At 42.0% G+C, this 14,815-nt stretch overlaps 1 protein-coding gene across 1 annotated transcript in view; it reads left to right on the top strand.

The window, feature by feature from the left end:
- Positions 1 to 9,294: 9,294 nt before the first annotated feature.
- The window catches only part of LOC133367325 (vomeronasal type-2 receptor 26-like), a 33,156-nt gene continuing 27,635 nt past the window's right edge, over positions 9,295 to 14,815 (top strand). Inside the window, exon 1 of the mRNA XM_061591427.1 lies at positions 9,295 to 9,579. Within this exon, the coding sequence (XP_061447411.1) occupies positions 9,295 to 9,579 (285 nt within the window). The remainder of the gene's footprint in view (positions 9,580 to 14,815) is intronic.

The raw sequence follows: 14,815 nt of genomic DNA, 5'->3' as shown, positions 1-14,815 counted from the left end.
CAGTTAGGACATTGAAAACTGACAATCAAACCTTGAAAACCACGATAGACCAGATGCGGACAGCCCCTCCAGCTGCTGTGGTGAAGGTTCCTATTGGATTACCACCAAAATATGCGGGACAGAGTGACCAGCTCTCCACTTTCGTGGCTCAATGCGAATTGTATTTGGACATTAAGAATGCAGAATTCTCTAGTGATGTGGCCAAAGTGGCTTTCGTGATCAGCCTTTTGGAAGGGGAAGCTGCCAAATGGGTCACTCCGTACCTGGTGAGGAAGGATGGCCTTCTAGGAAGATATAGAGGATTTATGTAAGCCATGACCGAGATGTTCCAGGATCCTCAAAGAGCTGAGACTGTGGCAAGGCAGTTGGGTGCCTTGAAGCAAGGGAAAGGAACTGTTTCAGAGTACACTAATGCCTTTAAAATCCTGTCCCAGGAAACTGGTTATAATGACGCAGCCCTGATGTTTATGTACCAGAGTGGACTGAATGCCGAGATCTTGGATGATTTGGCCCGAACTACTTCCCCAACTGATCTGCCTGGACTAATTAGGCTGTGTCTGCAGATCGATCACCGGTTGGAAGGAAGGTGCCTGGAAAAGAAACAGGACACCCAGAGATATTCAGCTTCAGCATCTCGCAGCAAGGCCCCTTCAACTTCAGGAATATCAGGTAACGTGGTTGAGGGACAGGGAGCGGCTAGGCTGAAGCTGTCAGAAGAGGAAAAAGAGAGGCGATGTCGAGAACATCTCTGCTTTTATTGTTTGAAGCCGGGCCACGTGGCTAGGGATTGCGAACTTAAAGTAAGGAAAACAGAGCCGTTGGGAAACTAAAGTACCCAGTCCTCGTAAAGGCTGGAGGACTGGGGGCAGCGTTGTACAAAGGGCCTCCGGTAGCACAACCACCCTCAAAAGGAGTTTTGGTGCTGCCTATCCAGATTACAACTTCCACAGGAGTAGTGTTTAACTCCACAGAGCTAATTGACAGTGGAGCCTCTACAAATTTCATTGATGCAAAGTTGGCAAAACGTTACAGCATTTCCCAGTGGAAACTGGACACCCCCTTATCTGTGGAAACCATTGATGGGAGACCCTTGAAAGGAGGGGGGTGACACGAGCCACGGAGCAATTGAAACTACAAATTCCTGGGCACGAAGAAATCATTTCTTTGTATGTGTCTGATCTCTCGAACTTTGATGTGATTCTGGGCATGCCCTGGTTAACAAAGCATGACCCAAAGATAGACTGGAAGGATGCGGTGGTGTGGTTCACTTCTCAGTACTGTCACGAGAACTGTCAACCAGAAGGAATCGCAAGCACTCTAGCAGGGGCAGTGCAGGAAGTCAAGGAAGTGATCCTTCCCTCAAAATATGTGGATTTTAAAGATGTGTTTGATGAGAAAGAAGCAGAAACCTTACCCCCTCATCGCCCTTATGACTGTGCAATTGATTTAGTGCCAGGAGCCAGCATTCCATCGGGAAGAATTTACTCTCTTACAGAGAAAGAGACAGAGGCCTTGAGGTAGTTTTTGGAGAAAAATCTGAAGCGAGGATTTATTCGGCCCTCGCAGTCCCCCGCTGGAGCCCCCTTGCTGTTTGTGAAGAAGAAGGGAGTTGAGCTCAGACCCTGCAATGACTACCGTGCCTTAAATCAAATCACTATCTCAAACAGCTATCCGCTGCTCCTGATTCCGGAGTTGTTGGACCGACTGCGCTCTGCAAAAATCTTCACGAAACTGGACTTAAGAGGAGCATACAATCTGATCCGAATGAAGGAGGGGGACGAATGGAAGACAGGGTTCCTTGCCTCCTATGGTCAATTTGAGTACTTGGTAATGCCTTTTGGGTTGAGTGGAAGTCCTGGCGTGTTTCAAAAGTTCATGAACGAAGTATTTAGAGACCTCCTGGATAAGTATGTAATTTGTTATCTAGATGATATCCTGGTGTTTTCAAAGAACCAAGAAGATCATGATCAGCACATCAAAACTGTGTTGGAAAGACTGAGGGAGAACCACTTGTATGCTAAGTTAGAGAAATGCGGATTTGACCTATCGTCTTTGGACTTTCTTGGATATTGAATCTCAGCAGGAGGAGTGGAAATGGATCCAGAAAAAGTGAGTTGTATATTGGATTGGGGTCAGCCTGCCACTAAAAAGGATGTACAGCGTTTCTTGGGATTTGCCAATTACTACAGAAAGTTCATCCCAGGCTTTTCCAAGTTAACAGCCCCCCTTACTGACTGTTTAAGGGGAAAAAGAAAATTTCAATGGACAGAGAACGCAGCAAGAGCCTTCGAGGAGCTAAAAAGAAAATTCGTATCTGAGCCTATTTTGCGTTTTGCTGACCCTACCCGCCCTTTCGTTGTGGAAGCGGATGCGTCGGACTTTGCCATCGGGGGGGGTTCTCTTACAACTGGACATGGAAGGAAAGGAGTTGCATCCCTGCACATACTTTTCCAGAAAATTAAAGAATGCTGAAAAAAATTATACAGTGTGGGAAAAGGAGCTACTGGCCATCAAGGATTCTTTTGAGAACTGGAGACAGTATTTGGAGGGAACTCAGCATCAGATAGAAGTGCTTTCTGACCATAAGAACTTGGAAAGTCTACAAACAGCCCAAAAGCTGAACCAGAGACAGATCCGCTGGTCACAGTTTTTTGCCAGGTTTAACTTTAAGATTACTTACCATGCCCATGCCAAAAATCAGAGAGCAGATGCTCTGTCCAGACAACCGCAATACAAAGGAGGTGAAGCTGACAACCAACCCCAGTACATTGTCCCACCGGAGAAGCTGGTGTTGGGATCATGTCAGCCTTCATGGGAAGAAGAGCTCAGAAAGGCACAGCAGGGGGATCCATGCATGCAACAGTATATCCAGGAGATGGAACAGAATCAGGATCCAGAAGTAAGTTTCCATTGGAGAGATGGACTGTTGTGGTTTAAAGCTGCCAGATATGTGCCAAAGGGGAATCTAAGACTCAGAATCTTGCATCAATGTCATGACTCTATCACAGCTGGACATTTTGGCATCTTTAAGACCATTCAGAATGTAGCCAAGGACTTTTGGTGGCCCCAAATGCGCAGAGAGATTGAGAGCTATATAAAATCCTGATCTGTCTGTATGCGGGCCAAAACAGACACAGGAAAACCGCCAGGGTTGCTGGAGCCGTTACCTACCCCGAACGAACCCTGGAAGGACCTGTCCATGGATTTTATAACTGATTTACCGAAGTCACAAGGAATGACGGCTATACTGGTCATTGTGGACTCACTCACCAAAATGGCGCACTTCCTCCCTTGCTCAGGGGCCTTAGAAGCTAGAGAGACAGCCAAGCTGTTCATAAAGGAAATCTACAGATTGCATGGGTTGCCAAATAGCTTAGTCTCAGACCGGGGAACTCAGTTCACAGCTAAATTTTGGAGGGCTGTTTGGAAACAGCTACAGACCGAGTTAAAACTTTCTTCGGCACATCACCCCCAGATGGACGGGCAGACTGAGAGACTGAATGCAGTTTTGGAAAGGTATTTACGCTGTTATGTGTCTTATCAACAGACTGACTGGGTTTCCTATTTGCATTGTGCAGAATTTGCTTATAATAACTCCTTGCATACCAGTACACCTTTCTTTGCTAACTATGGATTCCATCCCAAGGCCTTCCCCAGCAGCACAGAGAGTGTGCCTGTACCGGCAGCAGGGGAATTTTTACAGGAGCTCCAGGCAGTACAGCAGGTCCTAAAACAACAATTAGATGATGCCAAATTTGAATATAAACGAGTTGCTGATCAGCATCGAAGGGAAGCCCCCCCCCTTCAACCAGGAGACAAAGTATGGTTGTCTACCCGCTTCCTACAGATGCCGGGCAAATGTAGAAAGTTGCAGGACAAGAGAGTGGGGCCCTTTGAAGTAGAGGCACAAATCAATCCAGTGGCTTATCGTCTGAAGTTGCCGGATACCTTCAAAATACATCCTGTGTTTCATCGCTCCTTGTTAACGAAAGCAGCCCCTCCCAGTGAGTTATGACCAGTAGAACCTCCAGGGGCACCAATACTAGTGGATGGACAACCTGAGTTCGAGGTGGCAGAGATTCTTGATTCCAGAAGAAAGCATAATAAATTACGGTATTTGATTCACTGGAAGGGTTATGGGCCAGCTGACAGATCATGGGAAAATGAGAGAGATGTGCACGCCCCAGACTTAGTGAAAGAATTCCACCAACGGTTTCCCCATCGTCCCATGCCGACAGGTTGGGGGGGAGCACAGCATGGGAGAGGGGATGGTGTCGGGATGCAGAATTGGGGCCCTGTTGTTTCAGAAGAAGAGGAGGAGGAGGAGATCAGTTGGCCAGAGTTGTGTGAAGAAGAGTCAGAGGAAGGGGGGGAATCTCAGAGATAGAGCCGTCTCACAGTGGAGACCTTGAAGATTTCACAGAGACAGAAGCTGTGCTTCCCACGCCTCCTCCCCTTTCTCAACTAGAGCAGCTAGAAAGGGAGGGAGATGAAGGGGAAATTCAACTCCCTCCTGATCCAGGGAAAAGCCAGTCTGACGGTTTAAGCACAACTCCCCCCCCACTTTCCCCCATACCAGAGGTAGAATCCTCAGAAGGGGAGGGGGGCATGCTTCCCCCTCACCACGTACACGAAGACAGCAAAAGAGGACAAGGGGGAGAGAGAGAAGGGGTGTGGACGAGAGTGCATTGAGACGGAGTGAGAGAATTCGCGCCAGAAAGGCCCCCTTTTAAGGGAGGGGGAAGGGATTCCTTGTTCTGTCAACTCTCTTACACGTCGCAGGATATGTGTATTGTGTTGCTTCATGAGAAGACGCAGTTTTTGTCTGGATATTACTTTAATAAAAACTGAATTGCTTTCACCAACTGGTCTGATTCCTGAGTCCCAACCTGGACCCGACATCAAGCAAGAGCCCGAGGCTGCAAACAAAAGCACTAAAACACTGTAAAACATCAAAAAAACAAACTTAAAAATATATTAAAACAAATCATCCTTAAAAACATCTTTTTAAAAAGGTTTTAAACACATATTAAAAAGCAATTCCAACACAGATGTAGACTGGGATAAGGTCTCTACTTAAAAGGCTTGTTGAAAGAGGAAGGTCTTCAGTAGGCGCCGAAAAGGTAACAGAGATGGCACCTGCCTAAGATTTAAGGAGGGACTTCCAAAGGGTAGGTGCCACTACACTAAAGATTCACTTGCTATGTTGTGTGGAATGGACCTCCTGATAAGATGGTATCTGCAGGGGGCCCTCACCTGCAGAGTGCAGTGATCGACAGGATTTATAAGAAGTAAATGATTTTTCAGGTATCCTGGTCCCAAACTATATAGGGCTTTGTAGACCAAAACCAGCACCTTGAACTTAGCCCAGTAACTAATAGGCAGCCAGTGCAATTCATTCAGCAGTGGGGTGACATGTTGGTGATACCCTGCCCCAGGGTATTGCTGCCACATTTTGCACCAGCTGCAACTTGTGGACTAACCTCAAGGGCAGGCCCACATACAGCACATTACAGTAATCCATCCTAGAGGTTACCAGCACATGGACAACAGTGGCCAGGCTATCCCAGTCCAGAAACGGCTGCAGCTGTTTTACCAGCCAAACCTGGTAAAAGGCACTCCTAGCCATTGAGGTCACCTGGGCCTCTAGCGACAAAGATGGATCCAGGAGCACCCCAGACTATGGACCTGCACTTTCAGAGGGAGTATGACCCCATCGAAAGCTTGCAACTGACCAATTATCCGAACTTGTGAACTACCAACCAAGAGCACCTCTGTCTTGCTAGGATTCAGACTCAGTTTATTGGCTCTCATCAGCCACCACTGAGACCAGGCACCGGTCCAGGGCTTGCATGGCCTCTCCTGATTTAGATGTTACACAGGAATAGAACTGGGTGTCATCAGTGTACTGCTGACACCTCACCCTAAATCTCTTGATGACTGCTCCCAAGCACTTTATATAGATGTTAAACAGCATGGGGGACAAGATGGTACCCTGTGGCACCCCACAGCACAACTGCCAGGGGGCCAAAAGATGATCACTCAATGCTGTTCTCTGAAAATGTCCATAGAGATAGGATGAGAACCACTGTAAAATAGTGCCTCTGATACCCCTCCAATCAAGTCAGCCAAGAAGGATACCATGGTCAATGGTATCAAATGCCAACAAGAGATCAAGTAAGAATACCACGGTTGCATTCCCCCTGTCGTTTTCCCAATAGAGATCGTCCATCAGGGCAACCAAGGTGGATTTTTAAGCAGAGATGTTGATAAACTTTGCTCTTCTCAGAGCTCAGATACAAGATTAGAGGGCTCATAATGTTTATATCAAGTTATGATCTGGTGGATCTCCAACTCATTTGGCTGGTTCCTGGCTCAGGCAGGTGACACCAGTATAACTTGCTCATCCCAGATCAGCCAGAGATACACCGACTTAACTTGTTCATCCCAGCTCAGCCAGGGCTCAACCCCCTGAGCTGAGATCAGTGTGACTTATACCAACATAAGCCCCAGGAAATGGGCATTCCAGGGGAGTGGCAGGGCCAGAACCAGGGGAAACCTAAGTTAGACTCTGTTCTGCTCAGTCATGTGACCTGGCAACCCAACTGAACTTACACCTGTGTAAGTCAAAGTCTGTTTTACAGGCTTGTTTTTGCTCTGTCAGACTTGGGCCAGCAGTAGCCTCACTCCTGAACAGGGTTTGGAACTGGCATACTTTACGCTGGCTGCATGCCTCAGGATTGCTCTGTCAACCCCTGAGTATCTGTTGCAGCACGTATAATATCTGAGGCCTGTAATACATTGATGTTGGGCTGAATAAAGTTGTCTCTCCACCTTCTATAGATTGTTTCTTTATGTTGGAAGTTTTCATTTTTTTTCTGGACCAATATGTTTAATAATCATATATCTGGAAGGATGTCAACTAATTATTATTAGTGGGGTTGAACAAAATGGTTGCAGACTTCTGAAGTTGGCAATAAACAATCATTTGCTTACTTTGTGACTGTTGATGTTCATGCCTGGATTTTTCAGTATTCCAGATTCCTAAAAGTGGCTCAGTTAGGCACCCATTCAACTTTTGTTCCACATCTACTAATAACTTTGCCAATTTATTCTCTCCCCCCCACCTTTAAGGTCCCATTTTTCTGTTTGCACTGTCGTCTTGGCTGAGGACCAAAGAAGACTCCTGTGGAGATTTTTTTTAATCCACACAAAACATGTTTTCTTCTGCAATGTCACAGAGAAAGTCTCACTTTGAACAAGTAATTAATTGCCTTGTAATTATCACACTAACCATGATCATATCTATTTCTGCTGCACATACCTAGGGAGTTCTAGTGGTTTCTAGCAAAACTGCAGACAGAAACTGAGGCTGCAGTCCTGTAGTTCTCAATTGAATTCAATGTAACAGACTTCTGTGTAATGTCTATGACTGTTCAGTGAAAATGATAATTAATATCCTGTGTGTCCATTCAATACTGGGGCAAGAGACAGGCAAGACTCAGTGTGCTTTCTGAAATGTTATATTAAACACTGAAACACTGTCTACGTGGGCACAGGTGAATTGGTGTCTAGTAAGAAGACCTTCATTTGAGATGGGGATATGTATGGTGCTGGTATTTGTGGTGCTACCTCAAGCCTTCTACAACGGCCATGTCATTAGATGTACCATTCATGATCCTTTTACTATTCTTCACAAGTATCATCAGTCAGGAGATGTCCTGATTGCTGGCATTATTTCTCAGATATACATATTTTCCAGTTCAATAACTTTCAGAACATATCCCTCTCATGCAGTCTTTGATGACCTTGTGTAAGGATCTTTTTTTTAAAAAAAATATCATGATCCAGATATATAATATTCTTAGACAGACTGGTCCTATGGATTTTCTGTACCCTCTACATATTATTGAGTAAACATCTCTCTCTCTCTCTCTCTCTCTCTCTCTCTCTCTCTCTCAGGTGTGAGGAACCATTGGTCCTCCAGACGTTGCTGAACTACAACTCCCATCATCCCTGGTTATCGGCCATGCCTTGTAGGGCTGATGAGAGTTGTAGTTCAGCAACAACTGGAAGGCCAAAGGTTCCACACTCCTGGTACTTAATATATTCATATGCAGCCTTACATTCAAAAATCTTTAGGTGGTTTGTGGTAAAAAGTGATTGCTTAGCTTATTATATTTCTATATTATTTCACACATCCAGAGGCAAGCCAAAGCAATTTATAACAATAAAATTCAAAATACATAAAATATCCCAATAAAACTAATACAAATACAAATAGATATTCTTTGTTGCCTTTCTTGTTTCATGTTGTTGCAAGAGAGATTACAAATGCATGAAAGAAAAGCTAAACAATGAATCTATTTGCAGCAAAATAATATATGCTTGTGATACTCCCATGAGATCACCCTTGGGTGGTGAACAGCTATGGGCTAATCCAGAAGCAAAATGGGAGGCTGATATGTGAAGGAACTGCATGTTATGTGGGGCCACAGCAGTTTAGCAAGTGAGACATTGCTACTCAGGCAAAGTTTAAAAGGAGTGCAAGTGACCTGGGGGGCAGGCAACAAGGTCAGGAGTGGCAATGCTTTCACTGCCATGGAATTACAATTTGGGATTAGAGAGAAGCAGCAAGCCATGGAATTGCCCCTGTCGACCCTGAGCTCTCAAAATCTGAATGTGGTTTTGAACAGTATTCGCCAGCATATGTATTTAGAGCCAAGCATGCCAGATTACAAACTACTATTACTACTGTTATTATTACTACCACTATTACTACTAACTATTACTACTACTACTACTACTACTACTACTACTACTACTACTACTACTAGAATCAAAACATTTGTCTGGCAAGTCAAAAGACTGCTGGAATCAAAAAGTCTTCACTAGCCAGCCAAACCTCATGGGCTAAGGCATTCTACAATATGAATGCTGCCACAGAGGGTGTTGAGCACTTGTGTGCAAAGAATTAATGTCCAGCATTGTACTGTAGTAGTGATATTCAGAAAAATCCAGAAGTGAGTACCAATGGATTGTCTTCAACTAATTCCTACTCAGAGTAGACTCACTGAGTAGACCCCATTTAATGAACCTAAATTAGTCCTATCTATTAACTTTAAAGGTCTACTCTAAGTAGGAATTAGTTACATAACACCCTTTTTTCACATTTCTTTGTACTGTGGCCACATTCTGTTTAGCAAAGTATATTTAGAAAACATATATAACATTGAAATGTATCAGATGTTCTATTCGGAAGCAGATGCAACATGGAATTCTTATTGCCGGGTAATGACTCAGACCTATCAGCACATTGTGGCTTTGGTGTTTGCTGTCAAGGAGATTAATGAAAATCCCTGGATCTTACCCAACATCAGCCTGGGCTTCCACATATACAGCAGTCAGTTTACTGCAAGTTGGACTTATCAAGCATCAATGGAACTTCTCTCTGCAGACAGACCCGTCCCTAACTACAATTGTGACTTCCAGAATAATCCCATTGCAGTCATTGGGGGACCTGACGCTGACGTCTGTCTTCATATGGCGACTATCCTGTGCCTCTACAAGATTCCTCAGGTAAAACTCCCTGCTGATTAATATTAGGCAGGTGCATTCGCTGCATTGTTTTCAGTGCCTGCTAAAATCTTTTCTTGTTTAAGCAAGCCTATCCAGACATGCAATTTTATTATGTATATTTGTTTTAAAAATTGCTTATTTATATTGCTTGTTGTTATGTGCCTTCAAGTCGATTACAACTTATGGTGACTATGAGCCAGCAACCTTGCTTATATATATATATATATATATATATATATATATATATATATAGGCAAATTTTATGTCGACTTGTTTTCAAATATTGATTTTTATCAGTATTTCCTTATATATTTTATACTGTGTTACGGAGTTTTTTGTTGATTAAGCAGTGTATAGATCTTATTAGATAATGTCAATAATCTGTGATCATGTTGTCCAACCAGAAACTATGTACAAAAATGTGTATATTAAGGGGAAGTGTATTTTATTAGGGAAAATGCTTGAAAAAATATGGATATCTAGGGATGGGGGGGAAATTCAGTTGGCATTTAAAGCTGAATGTGTCAAATTTTCACTTTCCAAAACAATATCAGAACCGAAACACAGCTATCCTTTAAAATTCAAACTTATCCAAATTTTGTGATCCAGTTCTCCAACCAAAGTTTACAAAAATGCATAATTATAAAAGTGTGTAAAAAAGGAATATATTGGAGACAATAGTATATTGATACATTATATTAGGAGGAAATGCTTTCCAAAATGTGTATATTAATCAAAACGTCATACAAAAATGTTTCTTAAGAAACATTCACACTTACATGCTGAAGAATTTTCATAGTTTTTTTTAAAAAAAATACTGCAATAATGTGGAGAACTGTTTAAGACCAGAAAAATGAAAAACTGAGAGAAGTAATATTTACAGATCCTACCATCCCTATGAATATTAGGCTATTTTTTTAAAAAAAAATGTGGGAGACTACTGTAAAAATGACAACAAAACAACAAGATAAGCAGTACTATCCCCTTTTTTCCCCATCACTGCAAAAATAGTAAAAGTTGCACTCTCATTTCCACTGCCCCCCCCCCAGGTTGGCCAAACAGAGTGGGTCATTTCAATGTAGCTTTTCTCAGATTATATTTAGGGACATTTATTACACCACATTTGGTTTATCAACCAGGACAAGGACATTCTCTGCAATGGAAAAGGCACCTTCAGTAATGTGTTTCTTCTGACTATTAAAAACATTTCTGTTTACCCAGGGATTTGTGGAATGCTGGCTGATCATTGCCTTCTGACCTAGTTTGCACATAATGCTAAGCCATGGTTATTTAAGAAACCACAAGTTATCCACAAGTCATCCCACAGAAGATGGAACAAAACATAGATTGTTTCTGCAAATCTTGCCCCCCCCCCGGTCTTGTCTCATGCTTTTGTAGTTTGATGTGTATCTGGGGTGGAGTGGCCTAACTACTGTTAAAGTTCTGTGTTCACACATTATGCCTAGTCATAGTTAAAACAAACTATTGTTTATATGCTAACAACAACCCATAGATACTGATTGTAGTTTTTTGTCAGTAAACAACATGTAGTTAAGCTGCTGTGCTGAGTTAACCCATAACACTAAGCCATATGTTCTTTTTTTCCTAAAAAGAATTAGTTTAATAAACAGTGGTTTACTGTTATGTGGGAACCAGGTCTCTATCCACAGTGTGATTTCTCTGTATACTCTGATTTGTTTTAATGTAATATTGTTTGAATAAGTTATACATGACATAATGTTTGGCATGCCACATAAAAAGCACTTTGGACATCTTTTTACAAAGAAATGAAAATAAATAAATTTGGAAATAACTTTCCACCTTTACTTCATTTAGGTGACATATGGTTCTGCTCCTGTGATGAATATTATAACTCAGTCTGTTCTTTTCCACCGGATGTTCCCGAATGTGGCCCATCAATACATGGGCATACTTCAGTTATTGCTACATTTCAGTTGGACATGGATTGGGATGATTTCTCTGGATGATGATAATTCAAAGTTGTTTGAGCAGCATGCGCTTCCCAAATTTTCCCAGAGTGGCATCTGTTTTGACTTCATAGAAAGATTCCCAGTTCTAACTTTTTCCACGGATGCCCCTGGAATGTTGGCGGAGTGTTTTAAATTGATTAATGTTGTTATGGTAAGCACGGCCACTGTTGTTGTCATACATGGTGACATTCAGACCATGATATCTCTGAGAACCTTGCTCTCCATGTCAGAAATGGAAGACACAGCAATGAATACAAATGGCAAAGTCTGGATTATGACAGCCCAAATGGATTTCACTTCACTTTCCTTTCAAAGAAACTGGGATGTACATTTTATCCAGGGTGCATTGTCCCTCACAGTTCTGACAAAAGAGGTGTTAGGATTCCAGAAATTTCTTCAGATCAGAACCCCTACCACGGAAAAAAAGGATGGCTTTATAAAGGTCTTCTGGGAACATGCCTTTAACTGTTTCTTCCCTGAGTCTAAACTACATCTCCCATCATCCCTGACCTTTGGTCATGCTAGCTGGGGCTGATAGGTGTTGGAATGCAACAACAGATTAAGAGCTATAGGTTTTCCAACTCTGCTATTAAAGCTTGCCTTTCAGCTTCTAAATACTAGGACTGTCATAACTTTCATTATACAGGGACTTCATTACTGCTCCTCCTCACATTAAGACCATATTTTACACAAATATTCTTGGAAACAACATGTTTGATGACTACAGCTCAGAATCACCAGTCATGTAGTAGTGTATGTACTGTATACGGATGTGGATTATGCAAATGGATTAAATACATAAGGCTGCTTCAAAAAAATATAGGATTTTAAATAGCTGTGCAGAATATGGAAACAGTATATATTGCTTGTAGTCAGAATTTCAGGATTAGTAATATTTTTCTAACATTTTGGTATTACTATTGTCATTCGAAAAGACTAAGATGCATATGTTGGTCATTTTGGATTATTGTTCAGAATATGAAGTAGCACACCATGTTTACATATGTGACATTTGTTTTTCATTATCTGTTAATACAGAAATATTTTGTATAACATTATGTATACCAGTGCCATGGCTATTTCCTTAATGTTTTTAACATCATAACACTCAAGCCTCCATTGGGGGATAAGATTATTAATATCTACTAGTCATGATGGCTATATAATTACTTTCAGTATTAGTGGGGGCATTTGTCTAAATATCAATTGTTGGGAATTACAAGTAGGGATACTGGTATTGAACTAATATCCTGCTTGGAGGCTACTTAAAGGCTTATGGTTGACCACTATGGGAACAGGATGCTGGTTTAGACAGGCCTTTGATGTGATCCAACAGAGGTCTTCATATGTTCTTCTTCAGTATCACACTAAAGTGTATTTTGTTCATAAATAATTGTATATTGCTTTATCTATTTCCTATATAGCTCCACCACTTTCTGAGAAGTGTCTCATTTAACAACAGTGCTGGGGACCAGGTTTCATTTGACCAAAATGGGGATTTTGTAGTTGCATTTGACATTATTAACTGGGTCACCTTTCCAAATAAGTCCTTTCTTAGACTCAAAGTGGGAACAATAGAGCCAAAGGTATCTCCAGACAAACTGTTCACTATTCATGAACATCCCATTGTGTGGCCCAGCGGGTTTAATCAGGTAAGACACATTCACTTCCAAGTCATGCCTAGGGATGCTAGAATAATTTTATCTTTGTAAATTCATCCAGCATCTACCACAGTGATGAGTCTAGGGTCCTAACTGGCCTTTTGTGATTCTGCATAGCCTGTCTTGACTCTGCCCCACTGGACTCTCATCTTCAGGATATGAACCTGCCCTTCAAGTAAGCATCCCAGCTCCAACCCAGCATCTCATTTATGTCTTGAGCCAAACTAGAGCAGCACACATATAGACAAAGGAATCCAATGGCAGTGGAGGTCCTAGTACCACTTCTTTAGAAGTGATGCCATTTCACTGTGCCAGCCTCGAACCTCGTCTTCAATGGTTAATTGACCTATGAGATGCAAACTCCTAAAACATACTTCGTGAATGTTAAAACATTCTTCTCTTTCATATATGGACAGGCCCGGCCCATTTCTGTGTGTAATGACAAATGTCATATGGGTTACAGTAAGAGAAAGAAAGAAGGGAGGCCCTTTTGCTGCTATGACTGTATTCCATGTGTGGAAGGGACGATTTCAAATCAGAACAGTAAGAGATGTAGTACATAGAATTTATCAAATGTATTTGCTATGATCTGAAATCTTGTTCATGTTTACAATATATGTGATTTTCCTGATGATGGTAGAGTATGACAGATGTCACTGTTTCTTTTATTGTTTATTTTAAATATCATGTCATATTTAAGAGCAAAAAACATTTTCAAGGTTGCTTCCATCAAGTACTAATTAATATGCAATACAATCACAACTATTACCAAGCCAGCCAGTAATAAATCCATACAAACATCCAGCCCAGAAATACAATATAAATATAACTCAAGCCAATAACAGTAAAAAGCAGAGTAAATGCCCCCCCTAAAAGGAGAAACCAGTGAGAACGGGCAGGAAAGGAACTGAGGAGTACAGCATCTGCTTTGCCTGCAGAATGTCCCAGGTTCAGTCCATCTCTAGGTAGGGCTGGGAAACACTGCCCTCTGAAATCTTGGACAGCTGGAGCCAATCACTATAGACAATATTAGATTGGCCAATGGTTTGACTGGTATAAGGCAGCTTCCTATGTTCCTATCCTTCCTGATGTGCTTTGGCATTTATATATTCCAGTTCTTGGGTATGTCACCTTCCTTGAAAGAAACAAAACAAAACAAAACAAAAGCTACACCATATCTGGATAATATAGAAGAAGTGAGAGAGGTTGTGATCTCCATGGTGAGATAATGTTCAATAATGTTCTAGGGCCTTCATAATTCCAGGGATGGGGAACCTGTTGTGATAGCCCTCTTCAAACCCAGATGAGGGAAACCAGGTCCACTCCCCTAGTTCTTCTCCCCTCACTGGGACTAGCTGTCCTGCCTCACCTGCCTTTTGTAACCTTTCCTAGGTTACTGACAGCCCCTGAGGTGACTGCTCAAAATAGGGAGAGTGTATGTCCCAAGCTGTCTCCAGTACGTAACCAAGTATATAAGGGTTCCAGTACTATTTTTAAAAACTTGTTAAACCCCAGCATTAAAAAGATCCAGACAGCAGGGTGAAGCAAAGAGAAAACGTTTATTTTTAAACTAAGAACTTCTTT

The sequence above is a fragment of the Rhineura floridana genome, chromosome 11, assembly GCF_030035675.1.
Source record: "Rhineura floridana isolate rRhiFlo1 chromosome 11, rRhiFlo1.hap2, whole genome shotgun sequence".
Lineage (NCBI taxonomy): Eukaryota > Metazoa > Chordata > Lepidosauria > Squamata > Rhineuridae > Rhineura > Rhineura floridana.
The sequence above is the reverse complement of the archived record's forward strand: the minus strand, read 5'-3'. Positions and strand labels throughout refer to the sequence as shown.